Here is a 19,561-nt window from a genome sequence, read left to right on the forward strand (position 1 = left end):
TTCTTCCAGGACACACATATGTTTGGCTCATCCTGAGCTGCAGCTTTGCTTAAGCCACAAATATTTGTTGCTTGGCACAAACAATTGTGAAAAACTGAACCTAGCTCACGCTGAGGACCTCATTAGCTTCAGTTAATTGGCAATTGGCTCATTAATCTGAGGCTGAAAAAGCCAGAGGATGCGCACATACCTACCAGCTCAGAGCTTTCAAAATTGACATTGTAGGCTCAGGGAGCCGAAAGGAGCAAGGAGGAGACCTCGTGCTGGGGTGAGAGGCCATCTCTGCTGCACCGGGTGTGCATCCTGCAGTTTGCTGGAGCTGGGCTCCCAGTTTGGGGAAAGGAAGGGATAACAAGCCGCTCCTGTTCCTGAGCAGTCCTTGGAGCTTTTGGGACCGGAGCAGCAAACCCCAGATAGGAGAGCACTGCAGGCATCCCTCGTGCTCTGCTCTCCCAGCCCCGTGTGTTCGGTTTTTAATTTCCTGTGGCTGCAGATCAGCATTGCAGGGGCTGCACTTCCCAGCGGCTGCGGGGTGGGTCGGTGAGGTGGCTCAGCTGAGATGCACACAAGTAGCTCTCAAGGAGAAGGCCATTTCATGATGGATTATCGAAATACTTCAAGCCACAATCAACTTTAAAGCAGAAAAAACCCAAACATTCCATGGGAATATTTAACCTGGTGGCTTCTAGCCATGCTCTGAGCCTCACAGGAAGCAGAAAAATGCAATTAGTTTGCAAGAGCGGAGGATGTGGTGCTGCTGCCATCGAACCTGCCCAAAGAGGAACTGATCAGCAGGGAAAGTTGGGCAACTGCTGGAGCCCACCTGCTGCAAGGCAACAAAGCAGAGCAGCTCCTGAGATGCCATCATACCTGGAGAAGCCCCAGCACTCACAGTCTGGCTACTTTTGTTCATAGCAGAGCTAACTGATGCACTTTGCAATGCAGCCTCAGGTTGTTTCCTGGCTGGGATCCCATATCTGTCATTAAATCCATGCTGTATAAATTAGCTATTACCCATCAAGTTCCAGCTTGGTCAGGGAGACCAAGGTGCCCTGATCGGTGCCCCAGCATCCTGCACTGACCACCTCCACATGGGTGGAGGAGAGCTGAGGGGATGCAGGAGAAGGGAATGGGGCTGGGTGGCTCCACCTGGCTCTCAGCATAGATTTAGGGAGCCACAGGATGGGGGTGAGAGATACTGCAGGGACGAGGAGCTCGCTGAGGGTTCCCCATGCGATTGGGCTGCAGTTCAGAAATGCCCCAGTAATTAACATCTGAACAAGCACTGACCTGGAGACCACACTGCTGTGAGCATTCCAAAACTGTGCTCCTCCTCTTGAGCTGGTTTTGCTTCTTCCCCAGGCTGGGAGCTGCGACGTACGGTGGCTGCACAGCTCTGTGCCATGCAGACAGCGGCGCTCAGGGAGAAATTAGTTGGAGGGGATTTTTTCCTCCGAGTATGTAAATAAATATCAATACTCTAAACCAAAGACCACCCAGTGACTAAATATTATTTATCTTCAAACTAAACAGCTTTGTCACATATGTATAATAATAAAGAAACAAATTACAAAGGAGGAATTTGATTTTATTGGCTTGATGCGAAGCATTGGCACTCTGTATCAATTTCTAACAGCAGAGTTTGCACCGTTCGCTGCAGATATCGTCCAAACATTGGGTGAGACTCGCTTCACTCCTCCACCAGGAACAGGAGACATCACAGCCCGACTTGAAGCTGTACCAGTGAAATCTACCACTTCAGTGGGGAAAGGCACTCTGCAGCAAAGAACATTGGAGCATGCTGCTTGAATCCGGGTCTGTTTTAGGTTTTAATATCAATATCCCAGTACAGTCAGCATCCGTAAAGCCCAACCTCTCACATCTTGCCTCCTGCCACCAATTAGCACATGACAGTGCACTTACTGAGCATTAACAAAAATACCATTCCTATTTTACCGACAGCAGTGTCTGCATGTCAGCTACTGGCATTTTGCATTCTGAATAGCTGAGAGACCACACACTCTGTGCACACACCCAAAATAGATCCTGGCAGCCACTGCCCCTCGATGTGTGTCTCAGTTCCCAGCCGTGCCCTCGGTGACCCCAGCCACGCTGCAGGCATTTCACAGGGGTCACTTTGCCAGTGCTGCACTCGAGGGGCTCGCAGGGCACACGGGGACTGGCAGCTACAAGGAGGGTGAGCATAGCTCTGGCCGAGCCCAGCTTAGCAAGAATCCTGCTAATGCTGCTTCCCTCACTGCCGGCACCTGGCCAGGCTCCCCCTCCCATCCTGCAGGTATGAGCAGAGCGAACGGCTCCGTCCTGCAGCGTGCTGGGTGCTGCCTGACCCTGCACTGCACCCAGATGTACTGCGTTTCATTAACACTGCCAGGAGCTGAGACCTGGTGCTATTTGCTGGAGCAGCACCGGGGATATGGAAGTCAGCACTGAAAAGGGTGAGCACGGGCATTCGGAGGGGTCTCTCAGATAAAAGCTGTAAAGGCAAATAAAGCTACGCCACTCTTTACAGAATACTTTGTCCTTTTGGGGGGGGTGTGTGTGTGAAATCAGAGTTACAATGAATGAGGGACACCATTCAAAATACAAGACAGCACCTTAAAATGCCACATACCTGCACTATATGGAGGCAGCAGCCTTGTCAATGAACTGAGCCAGCTTCACGTCTCTCTTGGTCAGTCCACCACAGTCATGGGAAATGAGGGTGATCTGAACCTGCCAGGAAGGAGCAGCAAGGTGTTACAAGGATGGTGCCCCGTGGAGAAACCATGTCTGCCCACCCACAGCTCCTCTGGGTGTATCTATGGGACAGCACAGATCTGCCAATACTGCAACACAGTGCAGTGAGAAGCACCAGGAAAACAAAACGATGGGGGAGCAGCGGTTTCCCCCTCACACAGCACCTTTCTTCCAAGGGTTGCAGAGCACATTCTAACCTCCATAATAGCAAGACCAGCAGCAGCCAGGCAATGTTATGAACAAGTTTTATAAGCTGCTACGCTGAGACACAGGAGCCGAGGATGTTTCACAAATCCAATCCAAATTTAGGTTGCCAGGCTGCTATCCAGGTACCCGCACACTGCACAGACAGAAACGAGAGCTGGTGGGAGCTCAGAGGCTCCAGCACAGCCACTCACCCAGGCTGCCTACACAAGAGGTTAAAGGCTTCTGCTCTGCTCTCAGATCTCAGCCAGCAAGGCACAGTGCCAGCCCTGAGCCACAGACAGCCGGATGCCCGGTGCCAGCACCCTGCTACCGATCACAGTACCTCTTTAAAGTCCCACATCTCTAGAGAAAGACACATCATCTCCCCATTCCCTCCACTCCCCCACTGCATACAAACCACAGAAAGGACGCAGAAGATGGGCCAGTGCTTTGGTCTGTGTGTGTAATCCAGGCTGGTGGACACGCTACCTTGCTGTAGACGTTGAACCATTCCGGGTGGTGATTCATCTTCTCTGCCTGTAGAGCAACTCGTGTCATAAATCCAAACGCCTAGGGGAGAAAGAACAGAGAGGAAAGCCTTCCTCCATCTGCCAGGACATAGATGGCAGATGTTCTGGCAGCTGATCTGCAACAAGATTCACTCTGAAATCTCAGAACCTGCTGGCGAAGTATTTTTGGTCCTTGAGCCACCAATGTGCTTTCTGACCTCACTGAAATCCTCCCCTTTGGGTCCTGGTGAATGACTGCTCAACATTAATTGCTCCATGATTCAAAGCTGTTGTCCAGGAGCAATGATTTTACCCTTGGCACACAGAAATGGTTTTAAACCTCCATCCCAGCAGCCCTCACCCCTCACTACTTCTTTGCCAATGTGTCATTTTCCAGCTAGGGCACATGCCACAATATTCCCATATTGGACAGACAGGACTTCCAGAAACACATCCTCTCACGTAACTATTTTGCTATTTATTTTATTGGGGGGAGAAAGGAGGCAGGTGGCTTTGCCTCTCTGCTTTATGAGAAAATATTTTACTTTAAGTGAGTTAAAATGGGTTTCCCAACCCTCTGCCCCTATATTCTGCACAGCACTTTCCCCCAGGATGCAGGTTTTATCACAGGCTCAAGAAGAAAATAATAGCATGCCTTTGCCAAAATGCTTAAGAGCAAATCACTGCATTATAAAGAAAATGAGAACATCCATGTAAATCAAGAATGCAATTATGCAGAGGGGTCCAAAGGGCCTCAGTGCGTGTGCAGAACGCCTGCAAGTCAATGGGCTCTATTCAAGCTGCGCTCCATCCATCAGGGTTGGGACCTAAATTAACATGCAAAGCCAATGTAACATCCACATTATAGTCTGGTTCATATTAGAATGCAACGATCTCCACAAAGACCTATCTGATTTAGGTAAGTTTGTAGCGCTCATTTATGGAAGAGAATGTATATGGCCTGCATTCCACCGAGCGATGGCCGCTTCAAACAAACATGTGGTCAATGAATAACGTATAATGGCTGATAATAGTTTCAGTCTTTTTTCCTCTCACAAATTACAAAAACCTTTAAGGAAGAAAAAAAAAATAGCATCGGTGCCTGGATGAAGTATGACTTTGTTAGTCGCTTTGCCAGCCCAATGAATGCAAACGTTATAATCAGAGAAAATCATTCCAATGAGGCTTGTCATTTGGAAATCACCAAACTGTCAGCAATTAAAAAGCTTTTTTCCTTGACCCAAGAGCATTCCAAAATTCGGGAAATCCAACTTCCCTTGAAGCTCTCGTTTGGTTTCATTTTCCTCGGAGTGAACAATTACTTTTAAAAGATGCCCCATGTTTCAGCAGTGCGCTTTGAAGCACAGAGCGGTACGATGTGCATCAGCAACAAAACATCTGCATTAATAGCTCTGAAACACTGCATTCCCTCGTTCTCAGACTGCCCAAGGAATCGCAGTAGGAATTGGATAAGACTCTATTAAGATTGAGATCTTGAGGAATCTATTGGCAACCTGCACATTTCCACAGCAGCCTACACAGAGAAAAATTAAGACAGCATCGCAACCGCCAACACTTGTACAACTTCTTTGTACAAAGAACAGCAGAAGGAAAGCCAGATAAAACCTTTGGAAAGCTCCACCAGGTCCACGTGTCCCCCACCAGGGTCTGTGTGTCCACCCAGGCAGGTCATGCAGACACATGTGGGTTAGTGGGACTGGGGTTTCCCAAACCCCACAAGGGATGCCCAAGTACCCACACTTGTGCCCGTGCCCCACTGCTCTCCCTCACTGCAAAGCTGAAGCCCCTCACTTTTGTGCACCAGCTCATTTCAGTTATATACAAAATAGAAGCATCTCCCGCTAAGAAAATGAGCTACAGTTCTACTGAGCAATTTCACCAATGCAATCTCCATTACGGTCCTAAATACTTCCTCTGCTAATTAAATGAATTGGAATGCTATTGTTTGGGAATCGCCTCGGTATTTGTAGAGCCGTAACCTCTCTTTGAGAAAATACAATTGGTTCTGCAAGGAAAAGATATTTAGGCTTGATTAGATATGAAAACACTATTACATAAAATCAGTTCGGACATTTCTTCACGTCTTGAAACTTGATCGGTAATTTGGTCTAATTGGTGATCAAGGAAACTATCTTGTGATCAATTAAAGTAATTACCACATTCCGGCAACACAACCAACCTTAATTTGAGCAGGAGTCTGCACTTCTTCAACTTTAATTAAAAATAATGAAAATTATTAAGCAGTCTGCAGTGCAAGATCATTGTCAAGACTGCAGCAGTGGGCAGAATCCATCAGCCCAACACACGCTGCTGGCTGAGCTGGGACAGGCACTCAACGCCGACCGCGACCTTCACTGCAGCAACAGCTCTGCAGCCCCTCTGATGTTAAGGGACACATTTTTCCATCTTTCCTTGAGAAACAAAGAGAGCAGTAAGAAAGGATGTCTGCGTTTTCTAGAAGCCACGAAGAAGTGTGAAAGGAGCCTTTGTTGTATTAACTATCATAAAGCATTCTGTTTTTTCGGAATGAGAGGAAGATATTTTCAACACAAACCTTTCAGGACATTTTGTCTGGAGTAACAGCTGGACACACAGGTTAGTCTAAGTTTGATGCATCACTTGGGACCTGGAAGATCACAGAGACCTGCAGTGAGGCAGGAGCAGCACCAGGGAAGCGATGAGCGAAGCAACCCTGAGCAGACAGGGAGATCCTTGGGTGTGCCAGTATGTCTCTTCCCTTCATGTCTTTTAAGATCATGAAAGAACTAAAAACTAAGGGTGTTTCGCATGTAATATCACTTCTAAAAATGGTTTTTAAGCCATGCCGTAGCATGCCTCCATGAGATAAAAATCAGAGCTACTCTCTGAAGAGCACATTAACCTCATAAAGTCGTAAAAGAAAAAAAGCTTTGAGAAGTGACAAAACACGCTATCAGAAAACGAGACTTAATGTGACTTTTGTTGCCAGAGAATGGGAAAAGCAGGGCTGGGCGCTGTGCTCCCAGCAGTGGGAGGAAAGCTGAAATTCCATCCACCGCTCCGCACCGCGCTTAACAGCTTCGGGAGAATCGTGGGATCCCGGGGCTAATCTGCTATTATTCTTCCTTCCACACTTCTTAAGCAAGGAATCAATTCATCTTCACGCTTTTTAAACACTCTGCTTTTGCACGGCGCTTGCCAACATTATCTCGATGAGTTACACATCAAAGCGGCGCGGGTCGAGATGTCGCGCTCATACATCACCCAGCAGCGCGTCCCCGGTGATGGATCACCGCAGTGCATCTCCCGAGAGCGGCAGCTGACAGCGCTCGACTCCAAGATGGAGGTGCTCCAGAGAAACAGCCGCGAGGCCCAACAACGTGACCGTGCGACGGGCTTCAGTTATTTGTTTTAAAGTGCAAGAGCTACAAAGGGAGCACCGAAGCTTCCTAAATCCTTCAGATGCTCGGCCAAGGAAACCATATGCTAATCACGAGTACGCTGAGGGTTCTGCCTCCCATCTGTCATTATAATGCTGGAGGTAGCATTAACCTTGGCCCTCTGCAGTGTGAGGGCTACCTGTCTTCTCTTCCACACCCACCCAAGCTGCATCGGTGTCATTTATCAGGCTGCCCAGAGAGGTTGTGGATGCCCAAACCCTGGAGGCTTTCAAGGCCAGGTTGGATGGGGCCCTGGGCAGCCTGGTCTAGTATTAAACGGGGAGATTGGTGGCCCTGCCTGTGGCAGGAGGGTTAGAGATTCATGATCCTTCAGGTCCCTTCCAACCCGGGCCATTCTGTGATTCCGTAAGAAACCAGCAAACAAAACACATTACAGCAGTGCTGTCATACACAGCAAGAGATGACCACTCTCAGCACGCTTGCTTTCCATCCACCCAAGGAAGAGCCCTCCCTGTGCACAGACACAGCGTGTGTTCTCCTTTCCAGTCTGACACTTCTAACAACAAACTCTAATCACTGCAGTCCATTTCCAAACTGGAGCAGCTTTCACACACCCAGCTCACATCAGCACCTTCCAGTGAGCAACAGGTCAGCAGAGTGAAGGAAAAGCTCTCTGATGTCGAGCTGTACGGAGTTACGTGTAGCCAGCCCTGAGGGTTTAACTCAATCTCATGACATCAAAAACCCACGGCTTGTTTCATTTTCATTCTCTTTGTTCCATTAGGAAATACTCCCATCGTATAATTATGCAAAAATCAGCTTACAACAAAGAATGCAACTGATGTTTAAGAAGGTGAAGGCAGCACATGAGGCCTGGCATCCATTCTGAAGGACACGTTTCTATGTTGGGCTCATTGGCACCACTGGGCTGCCAGAACCAACTCCAGGAAACCTGGGAAGCAGCGACTGTGCCACGGCCACGTGTCCCATCCCTCCATCCTCCCTGGTAAAGGGGAGCGTGGCAACAAACAAACAAACAAAACAACCGAAAAAACCTTCATTCAAAACTTCACTATCTACACTTTTCTGCATTTACAACCCCCATCCCAGTACTGAGCTGCACACATCCCTTCCACAGACAAGAAATGCTGCTCTGCTCTCTAAAAGAAGTCACCTATTGGCACGCATATTGTGGCTGCAAACACTGCCCTCCGAGTTCCACGCTGCCTATGTGAAAACCTTTACACTGTGCTCCACAAAGAACGCTGTTTCTGTCTCTCAACACTTGTTTACAATTATGTCGGTGAAGAAACCAGCTAGCCAGCTCTATATCAAACATTTCTGACAGCAAAAGCACAAACACTGATCTATTCTAAGTAGTTTGCCACTCTGTGTAATCTTGGAAAAGGCATTCCTGCCTTTGATTCTAAAAATGTTTATACTTCATACATTATGCAAATAGTTTTTATATATTAAGAAATAATGCAAGCAAAGCTCAAGTTAAATTAAATTCTTCAACAATAACCTTGCCAAAGCACTGATTTTCCTATAAAAAAATTATTCCAATTTGTTGATCTTACATTGGATGAAACATACTGTAACAATCTTCATAATTTATGTCCTGTTGGGACACTATGATTTAAAGTAACATAATACAGACCAGCATCACTGCTAATCTAAACCACCTGACCAGATAAACAACAGTTTCCCCTTCTCTCTTCATTGAGGGTATTTCTGTTTATTGTCATATGATTTACCAATTTGAAGAACATGAAGAATAAATGCAGGCAATCAGAGCCGGAGCTCTGAGGCATGGCCTTTATTCCAGGGGCGTTTGCTCATGCAGGTACCGCACAATGTCAAGCGCTGCAGGAGATGACAGACGGTGATTCCAGGAATTCCGTCCACAGGAATGCTGCTGGCTGCACGGGGAGGCTCATGTCCCCACGGTGTGACCCAGGTCAGGTGCTGCTCCAGTGGGACGTGATGCTGTGCCTTGCCACACTTTGCCATGCCATGTTACACTTTGCCGTGCCATGTCTTGCCGTGCCGTGCCTTATCGCGCTTTGCTTTGCCATGTCTTGCTACGCCGTGCTCCAGCAGCCTTGCACCAGGGCTGCTTCCTCCACGCATGGCAGCAACCTCTGTGAGGACCTCCCCTATGAGGACAGGCTGAGGGAGTTGGGCTTGTTCAGCCTGGAGAAGAGAAGGCTGCGGGGTGACCTCATTGCAGCCTATCAATACCTGAAGGGAACCTACACCCAGGAGGGGAGTAAACTCTTCAAAAGGGCTGACAACAGCAGGACTAGGGGAAATGGTTTTAAGTTGAAGGAGGGAAGATTTAGGTTGGATGTTAGGGGGAAGTTCTTTACTAGGAGAGTGGTTAGGCCCTGGAACGGGCTGCCCAGGGAGGTTGTGGATGCCCTGTCCTTGGACGTGTTTAAGGCCAGGTTGGACGGGGTCCTGGGCAACCTGATCTGAATGTGGATGTTTGGTGGCCCTGCCAGGCAGGGGGGTTGGAACTACATGATCCTTGAGGTCCCTTCCAACCCGGGTGATTCTGTGATTCTGTGAGGACACCAAGCAGGAGCAGGCACAACGTGAGGCACAGGGGCTGGCAGGAAGATGGAGCAGCACTGACTTGCTCCTCCTGCTCTGGATTGACTCTTGCCACCACATGCACTTCCATAACTGCTGAACTTGCCTTTCTCATATTGGTGATAATATGACACACAGTGTTACATCTATTACCCTCTTCCCCATCATGTTTTTCACTTTATCCAGCAGCAGCAAAGATCATTTTTCCTACTCTCATTTTTTATTACAGTAAGTGATTGCACCTGGGCTTCATGAACAGAAAGCAGATAATACACACAGTGATTCAGTGAACAGACTTCACGCCCAAATTAATCACCTAATCCACCAAAAAGATTTATAAACTTGATGGAGTGCAAGCAAGGCATCTTAAAGCAGCATTCCAGCTTCCCCCCGAAGTTGCTCTTTCTTGAACAAAAGGTTCAAAGCTATTTAGACTCCCGGGACTCAATACAACTGTATCACAAAGAACACTCATTTGCCTACAGGCACGTAAAATTAATTGTAGTTGTCCACAAAGTCTATTGCAAAACACACAGAAGCCCTAAATTTAAAACCCCAGACAAAGCTGTGACAAGATCCCATCTCCACCATGGTGTGGCTCTTCCATTGCCTGGTCCCACAGCCCTGGGGACTCAGAGTCACCACAGCCAAGTGACAGGAGTGAACAAAAGCAAAGATTTAGTGGTGTTTTCTTAATTCACCAGTAAATTAATTCCACCGTGGCGGCGTCAGTGACAAACCCAAGTCAGCTACAATCAGACGCCACTGCAAGGGTTTTCCAACATGTATTTGTGATCTGTCACTTTCTACAGAAGCACTCCAAATAAATGCTTTTCTTTTTGTTTCTCCAGTTCCGGTTCTTTCAGCACGCTGGGCAAACACAGCCAGCACTTACTCAGCAATGAGGAGCAGTCAGATTGCAGAGATCCCATGCAGCTCATCACTTGGCCTTTCCTTCATGCCACTCCTTCTTATTCAACAGGGGAAATGGACGGAAAGTAACCACAAGTTTCACAACGGAAAGAGAAGGTGGCAGGAATCCTCCAGCTCCAACAAGAAATGTAGAGGTTGCACTTAGGAGGTGGTTTGCACCAAATAAAAGGGCTATTTCACAAAACGTGGCTTTTTAAAATGAGCTTTTTGCACCCAACCTCAAATCATTAAACGGCACAACGAAGCCCCCGTCAACTGAGCACCTGCCAAAGCAATCAGTCACTTAAAATCATAACTCTCCTGGCAGCGCAACTGAGAGAATGAAGATAACAGAACTTGGTGAAAGAAATGGTTGGCCCAGCACGAAGATGGGAAGAGGCAGCAGAATGGCCACACAGTGCCCAGCCTCGGCACTCATCTCTGCAGAGCAAAGGGAAACTTGTCCATGCAACATCTCAACCTCACCAGTGTGCCCAGACCTTCTATGGAGCTCAGGCACTTCATCGCCTGGAAGGCTTGTCCAAATCAGTGCAGAAGAAGAGGGAAGTTTATCAACCCATTGCATCACACTTTGGACAGAACAGACCTTGGCCACAGCAGAACTAAAATCTCAATTTTTTCCCCCAGTGCTTTTAACTTGCCTATGAAGGAATGATTTCACTGTGCAGACACGAAGCTCTTGTGCCATACATACAGCTGATAACATAAGGAGCGCTCAGGCAAAGTTTTCCTTTGTCTTTCAGCCAAGATTACACATATTACCAGTTCAATATACAAAATATTCTCTGCTGAATATCCAAGGGCAAGCACTCCCTGCCTCTGCTAATCCTCTACATCTCTGCCCTTTATGATCCTAAGAAGACATCAAAGAGTGATAAGAAAGGCACTGCTTTGTGATGGATTAAGAGAAGCATCAGTTGCTCTCGTGACTATGCCATCCTTCACCATTCTGTTACCTCTGCACTGTGTGCAGGCCTTCTTAAAGAAGAGGACAACAACTGACACACGCACCTTTTCAGGTAGGACAGAGATTTCAGGTGAGCACACGGAGCTCAGCATGAAGCTAAATGGGAGCACTGGCAGGCTTCTCCTGTATAAGGCACCATAACATTCAACCAGTATTTTGCAGACAGACATTTCAAGTCCAGAAATGACAAAAGGCTTTGGAAGAACAGTGGGAGCAGGCATCTTCCCACGTTTCTCTTTTGGGGAGCTCTCCCATCTTTTGAGAGGGGATGGTTTTAAGAGGGCCCGTGGGTTCTTGCTGCCTTGCTCCTACGTGGTCCTTTCCAACCTCAGCCATCCCATCATCCTGTAAGCGTTGCCCCAGGCAACCCATCACGTTTCCTGCTTTGCTGCATCAGGCAGACACGTGCACCACAGCCAGCAAACACCACTTCCTGGTCCTCCAGTGAACATCACACTTCTTTTAGAACTTCACAAGAGCACATTGTAGGGAAGCACACTGTACAGCTCTGTTTCCATATCAGAGCTTCTATTGGCTGCAGGCACACACTGCACACCATGGAACAAAGTTTCTCCCACCTTGGGCATCCACAAACGTGCGTTGGAACGCCCATTGCTATTCTCATCCCAACACATGGAAAATCACACCTGCAATGAACGAGGGCTCTGAACCTAGGAGCAAATCCCACTTTCCTACAGTGATGAATAAGCAATAGCGGGCGGTGCTGCACCAAGCCCCTCCAGTCCGTGGTCTTCAACACTTCAGCCCAACAAAATTAAAGGAAGAAAACAGAGAGAGAAGCAGAGAGAGGGGAGGAGGAGGATGGGAAGCTCTTCCCCAACCCCGTCTGAAGCTGGTCTACAGCTATACTCGCGTCACACTGATAAACCGCGGGTCTGCCAGTGGCTTTTCGGAGCAGATGTAACATTTTAGCCAACGTGATTGTTTGTGAAAGAAATAATTCTGATCAAAAAACGAAATGGCAGCCAGCGCGAGCGCTGGGCTTCATCACTCTAATCCACCCTGACAGGAAGCAGCGAGTGGAGATTCCTACTGTGAGAGCTGCAGATGTGAAAGGTCAGCACCGGCCCGCGACTTCCAACCCGTTAACGTGTAAAGCAGGGTGCATGAAAGGACCCGGCCCGCCGCCGGGGAGCGGATGTCCGCTAAGTGGGGCTGATGGGCTTTTGGCAAGCAATGGCTAATTTTTAAATAGGCACTGCGCTGCGGTTTGCTTTCAGTTGATTCTGCCAGCCAGAGTCCATTTTTAATTGCAATTGCAGAGGGTTATATCCCAAAGCCTGGCTTTCCTTCGTGCTCCTTTTTGGAGAAAGTGAGAAAACTGCAAAAGGCGATTTGCAGCTTGGAAACGTAGCCAGGCATTATCCCAAAAGCAAAGGGATGCGAAAGGTTAAACAAGCAACACGGAGAGATGTGCTTTTTGCACTTAATCAGCATCTTTCCAGCACCCCCATAAAAATAAATCCTAATGCATGAGGAATTACAAGACACGAGGATTCGTTCACTGAAAGTAACCCAATATTCTGGCTGACATCTTTGGAAGAGGCAGCACCAGCCTGCTTTGCTTCCCCTCACAGAGGCGCACAGTCAGACCCCGGGAAGGCTGCAGGGAACAAACACAACCTGCTCACATTTGCTGTCTTTGGGTGCAGCTGAGGTTGGTGCAACGTTTGTGCCCTTAATCCACGCAGAGTGAGCAATCGTGGCACACACCACAACTGCTGAAAGAAAAGGAGAAGCATTTCTTCTGTTCCCAAGGCGCAGGACAGCTTAGGAAACCCAAACGGTGTTTTGACAAATTATTTCTTTTTGTGCTTTCAGCTTAATGCCTGAAACAATGGTGTAATGAGTCCTTTTAAAGCAGTAATGAATCCATCTTTTCAAAGGAAGTGCTTGTACTGGAGGCAGCTGGAGAGCAGCCTGAAGGTCGGCTGGGCAGATGTCAGCATTGAGACACAACAGGTCTGCTCAGCACGGCACGTGCAGTGATGGGAAATGCAACAATTCCAGACAGCAAACCAAGGGTGCGTGTTCTGGAGCCACAACTTAGCTCATCCAGAACAGGAGCATCCCTAACTGCAGTTTGCTCCTATGGGCAGGGGACGGCATCAGGTAGCAACACACAGCTGCCAGCAGGGCTAACACGCAGGAGGTTCTACAGCAACACAGGTTACCCAGGCGTGGAGAGAAAGGCTGAACTGGGAAGGATTTTCAAAGACATAAGGGGCAGATGATGCACTAAGGCAACTATATTCAACACAGAAAAAATGTCTCCAAGTGCAAAACATGAGTCTGAAAACATCCCAGAGCACCGACTGACAGCACATATGTTTTTGTACCCTGCTAGCCATATGAAAAGAAACGCAGGACTTCCCAGCTTCCAGCACTGAGGATTTCATTTCTGCCTACATGCAACCCAGTGGCATATTTCCACCTGCTCTGCAGTATTGCTCATCAAGAGAAAAAAATACTCACTGCGGGGTAGGTGGAAAGGTTACTGGAAGCAGGATGTGCTGAGCAGAGCATCATCACCTCTAACGCCAGGGATGGAGGATGTTAAGGTTGCAAACGATCCAACTGCCAAGTGAGCTGTTAAAGGAGTGGATGGATGGAGAAATGGAGGAGTGGATGGCCAGATGGGGTCCCAAACCCCCAGCTGGACCCTGACCCACCATCCCAAGGCACAGGTGCTATCCACCAAGTCAGTGAGGAGCACAAAGCCCAGGAAGCTGAGTTATTGCAATAACACATGCTTACTTCACCCTGTTCCGACACTCACACCACCTCACTCACACTGTTTTAGCCCAAAGTTAACCTCTGCCAGTCCCAAGAATGTCACTATCAGTTTCTAATAAAGGAAAACGTCAGCAGGCAGATATGCCAGAAATTCATTATTTTCAGATACAAAGGTTTTCTCAACTCCGTAAAGTCCCTTGTAAATAATCCTGATTTATTGCAAATCAGTTATTGTATTCATAAACGTAAGGAAGTTAGTGAACAACATAACTACCAAAAGAAATACTTTCATAACTCTGCAGGTGCACAAATCATGGCATATGGGAGAGGACTCAAAGGATAATGGAAAATGAAGCGGTTTAGGAAAGAGTATATGAAAAACAGCACCTACCGAGATGGATAAAAAAACCCATCAAGTCTTTTCATTCAACAGGCAGCCCAGCTCAAAGCCCTGGCAGAGGGGGCCAGCGGACAAATGCGACACTAAAAGCAGCAAATTCCACCCAAACAAATGAAAAGGGGCTCGTCCTTTGATTCCCAAAGCTGCCAAGGAGGGGCTGGGGCTGCTCCATCCTCCAGGCTAAGCACCTGAAACCAATCAGTGCCCGGGCTGAGGGAAGATTCACACGCAAGGGCTGAATTTGTGGCAAATGGGTTGGTTTCCGATCCTAATGCAGCCAACTTGCTTTATTCTGACCTCCATTTAACAAATCAACTTAATGGGCACTGGGAGTGCTATAAAACTTAACAATGGAGTGATTTTAACTTTTAAAATACAGTTATGAAGCAAAATGTCGGAGAGCTCCTTCAATACTGGAAATCAAATTAAATCTAGACGTTTTTTAACAGTCTTGACAGATATAATCCTAGTTACCATGTAAATTTATGGTAAGCTGCTGTGATATTAGCCACAGGTGCTACTTTTAATATATGGCCCGCATCTGGCTGGGAATAACATTTCTCAGAGGACTGAAAATGACCTCACTATCAGACAATGGAGAAGGAGAAAAAAAAAAGCCCCAAAAAACAAGACCACTGTGGCACATAAAAAGCTGGAGATGTGGCCCACAACCGAATATTTTACATAAAACTCATTTTAGCTCTGCAGATTGTAGGTTAAAGGCTATTATGCTTTCAATACGCAGAAGGCGTGGACGTATTTCAGACAAACAGCCAAAAGATTATGTCCATAAAGAGGCAATGAAACCCACTGCCTAAAAGCAAACGTTCTGATCTTTGATCTGCATGGAGGACAGAGCAATGTGCTGGGAGCAGCAGCAACTCTGCGACACAGGTAGCAGCAGGCATGCAAAACGAGGAGGTGCACTTACAGAGCAGCTCTAGATTTTCTGCAAGTTCTTATACAAGAAGCCTCCCCCAGTGCAGTCAAACACACGTGCTTCCATTCCCCCCACGCATCGTCCTCCATGCTGTCACCCCCGCTCGGGCTCATCCCTCACCTGTGTCCTGTATCCCCAAAACACAAAACGCATTGAGAAGTCATAGAGCGTTTGATTTCCTGTCATTTTACAAAATGACATTAGAGGTCTTATGGAGACTTCCTATGTGAGATCTGAAAAGAAAGCAAACAACCCATCACAACCAAAAGCTTGCCCTGTAAAAGAGGACAGCTGTAAATACTGAACCTGGCCATCACCAAGCATGCCCACCCCTGCCATCTCCCAGTGGCATTTTCTGCCTTGACCAAAGGAAGGCCGCCATGCTGCACACTGCCTCCCCAGCCCCGAGGCCAAACCCAGTGCTGCGACATCGCTGTGGGTCTGGGGAAGGGACATGGAACCAAGGAGCAGCAGAGAGGTTGCTGGGGGAAGTCATGGGAGACAGGAGCACGGCAGGGCTGAAGGACCAAACCCAGCCCTCAGCTCAGCCTCTCTGGATGCACCATGGCAGCAGAACCAGGTGCACCCAGCAGGACTCAGCAGTGTGCAATGGGTGCCCACAGCACTGAGCAATCACAGCTCCCAGCCGCAGCTTCAGGCTGCTTTCCAGCCCCTTTCCCAGAGCTGCATCTCCAAAGCCTATTTCCATGAAAATGTATCTTCAGACTAACAAACAGCATCAGCAGTTTCAAGTTCCATGTCACAAAGTAATTCCCTAAGCCAGAAGTGTCATTAGCTTGTCAGCTGTTAAATAGGCAGCTTGGCTCTGATGGCTTTTAACCAAGCTAATCTCAGCCTGAAAGCTTCAGGAATCCAAATAACTCTCATTTCACAGAAGTTTCATTTCATCCTCATGCTGAAAATAATATACATAAACCAAGTTCATGTCTACACATTTGCACGACTTTATAATAAAAGTTGTGTTTATATTCTTAACATCTGTTGACATATACAGACTTTGTAAACCTGGCATCCATTTTAAAGCCACAGAACTTTCCATGCATCACGAACATTATCTGTGAGAGGCAGTAAAAGAGGCAACGAATCCATTAATCATACCAATATCATCTGCAAAACGTAAATCTGGAGTACCGTTCATGTCAGCCCCACTGCCTACAAGCACACCTGACTCTGTGCCATCTGCAGAAGAGCAAAGGTGAGTTTGCTGTGGAAATGGCACTTCTCAGTGCCCTGACTTCTACACTGTCAGTACTGCAAACAGTGTTAACTGAAATAGAAGATTTTGTACCTAAAAGTTCTTTGTTTTCACTGCTGGATGACTGTCCCAAGCACAAGGCGGGTCCATAGCTTCAGTTTTGTCCTTTGTTCCCTAAATCATAACAAACACAGCATTTATGTGTAGCTATCAGAAATACAAGCACCAAGAAGCAGAGGTGCACCAGGTTGTTTTGTTGCATTACAGCAAATGCTTCCCTTGCAACAGCAGGGCACACCGTGCCTTGCTGGTAACACGGACATCCTCTGCACTCACATGGGATATTTCACCCACCTTGCAGGACCTGCAGGGGACCTCGTGGCCCCAGACGTTCATGTCAGCCCTCTCCCATGGACCCTCCCTGTGCTGCCTGCCACAGCTCTGCCTGTCCCACGTTAATTCTCAGGACGGAAGAGCAGCCAAGGAGAGCAGCAGCCAGGGCTTGGCATCCTCCATCCCCTCCACATGCTTTGCTGTTTTCTGGAAGGAAACCATCTCATCCCTACAAATTAAACATTAACACACTGTAACTTTCTGACTTTGCCCAGAAGAAAAAGCAGCTGGGATCTGCAAGGGCAGCGATGAGGATTCACTGAATCGGCAATCGGCCGCCGGCTTCCAGCTGGGAAGGTGAAACACGGCCTGCTCTCCCCACCTCATCTCCCAAAAGTTTGTGCTCTTACATTTACCCATTTCTTTCCTTCCCCCTCCCTCAGTTGAACCCCACTCTCCAACTGTTACATTTTTCTAGCACCAATTTAGGAGCATTAGTAACAAAGAAAAAAAAAAAACAAATCAGGATCCAGTATTATTTGTCTAATCCCATAATACCGACACTGATCTTGGCCCCATTATTATCATCAAGAAATTATAATATTAGAATAAATCTACTTAACAACTACAAAACGGATTTAATTTACCCCACCTAATGAGACTGGAGTCAGAGAACAATTCACTGAGGCAAATCTGACAGGGTTTGGCCCTACAAAGGTACTCCCAAAGTTCCACCTACAAATGTTTTCCCATCAGGACTGCATGGCAATAAAAGCAATTACATTTCCTCTACATTAAAAACGGGATATAGCAATAATTACCTGATTGAAATTTTTGAAGTTGAACTCTTTGTAGATGGCATCTCTTTCGCCTGACTCAGACCAGCCTGAAGCTTTGAGATCCAGCAGAACTTGGTTCCTCTCCTCTGCTGTCAGCCAGTGGGACTGGGAAGACTGCTGAGGCAAAAGCAGAGCGTGTCAACCCCAGCAAGGCCCAGCTGCTTGTGCACAACAAGAGAACCACGCCATGAAACCATGGGTACATATTCACAGAACCACAGAATGGTCTGGGTTGGAAGGGACCTCAAGGATCACGAATCTCCAACCCCCTGCTACATGCAGGGCCACCAACCTCCACATTTCACAGCAGCCCAGGCTGCCCAGGGCCCCATCCAACCTGGCCTTGAACACCTCCAGGGATGGACGGGGCATCACAGCCTCTCTGGGCAGCTGTTCCAGCACCTCACCACTCTCTCTGTAAAGTACATATTGCAGAGAGGAAAATGCTTCAGACACAAGAGGTGGAAAATTCACTGTACGGTGCATTCCTTTTTATAATTCCTATAACCAGCTTGACTCCTGTCAAGGAGTGCTGCTTCTGTTGGGGCAGTTAAGCTGGGACAGATGCCTCTGTGCAGCGATGGGCTGGTCCATGGGATGGGCACAGACAGAAGCACACCTGCACTCACACCTCCACCTGAGCTATCCAGATCTGTAACACTTGAATGAATTTCCAGCTATTCTGCTCTGCTGTGTAGGTAACAGATTATTCACAGAACACTCAAAGTCCAATTACAGGCTGAAGGGCAGAGGGGGAGAATAACTGCATAGTGAAAGGCATACACAAGGGAAGCAAATAGCATTGTACACAGCGTGCATCCTGTTACTCCTAGGAAAGATCCAGGACAGACAAAATCACCTACGGGTTGCTTGGGAAAGACATAACCAAGCAGGTGATGAATTTGACCCTGCATCTGAACAGACCGATCTGAAACTCACATTATGAACTCAATGCTTAGATGGAAAGCTCTGTCCCTTTCAGGCTGCTTCAGTCCTTACAGACTCGTCCAACTTGCTGAGAAGCGCGGGGCAGCACGGCAGCACGGCAGCCCCCGTCCGCCCGCCCGCAGCCCCCGTCCGCCCCGCCGCTGCCGCCAGGTGGCGCTGTCCGCCCGAACAGCGCAGAGCGGAGCGCGCTCCCCCCCCTTCCTTCCTTCCTTGTCTCCCCCCGCAGCGAACAACGCGACTTCCGCAGCGCTGCGAGAGCGGCGATGGAGGCGCCCATTTCTCTCCAGAAACATGCAGATATCGCCACTGTTAAAAGCAATTGCCAGAGAGCTGTTATAGAAGCACGGAACCCATCGGGCTGCACGGCTGACGCCGCATAACGACGCGAGTCAATCAATAGCAGGCAGAAGAGCTAAACGCGAGGAGCAGCGGAACAAACCAGCGCGCCGCAGCTAACGCTTATGGGGCGGGGGCGTCAACATCACGCAACGCGATTCCTCCGTTACCAATGAGATCCCGCACACGCGAGGCGGCCGCGCCCCCCGCCCCATCCCCAGCCCCATCCCCCGCCTCCTGTCCCGCAGCGCAGCCCCCGCTTCCCTTCCCGGCTCACCATGGCAGCCCGGCTCCCGCCGCCCGCTCCGCGCCGCCCCGCTCCCAGCAGCGCCCGGCGCAGCGCGGCCCCGCCGCCCGGCATGGCCCCGATCCGGCCCCGCCTCGGGAGGAGAGGGGGAGGGACCGGGGGCGGCCGTGCGGACACAGAGGGAGCCCTCGGGG

At 48.5% G+C, this 19,561-nt stretch overlaps 1 protein-coding gene across 2 annotated transcripts; it reads right to left on the reverse strand.

The window, feature by feature from the left end:
• Window positions 1–1,567: 1,567 nt before the first annotated feature.
• On the reverse strand, window positions 1,568–19,489 carry PCBD2 (pterin-4 alpha-carbinolamine dehydratase 2). 2 transcript variants are annotated; one of them, XM_048960870.1, is made up of 5 exons: window positions 19,398–19,489; window positions 17,819–17,950; window positions 3,433–3,513; window positions 2,633–2,733; window positions 1,568–1,776 (listed from the first exon to the last, which is right to left on the reverse strand). In XM_048960870.1, exons 1-4 carry the CDS (start codon window positions 19,479–19,481, stop codon window positions 2,638–2,640), a joined length of 393 nt encoding a protein of 130 aa, XP_048816827.1. In that variant the 5' UTR covers window positions 19,482–19,489; the 3' UTR covers window positions 1,568–1,776; window positions 2,633–2,637. The 2 variants fall into 2 exon arrangements, with proteins under 2 accessions (XP_048816827.1, XP_048816826.1); XM_048960869.1 differs by having other exon boundaries at window positions 17,819–17,953.
• Window positions 19,490–19,561: the final 72 nt, after the last annotated feature.

The sequence above is a fragment of the Lagopus muta genome, chromosome 14 (assembly GCF_023343835.1).
Source record: "Lagopus muta isolate bLagMut1 chromosome 14, bLagMut1 primary, whole genome shotgun sequence".
Lineage (NCBI taxonomy): Eukaryota > Metazoa > Chordata > Aves > Galliformes > Phasianidae > Lagopus > Lagopus muta.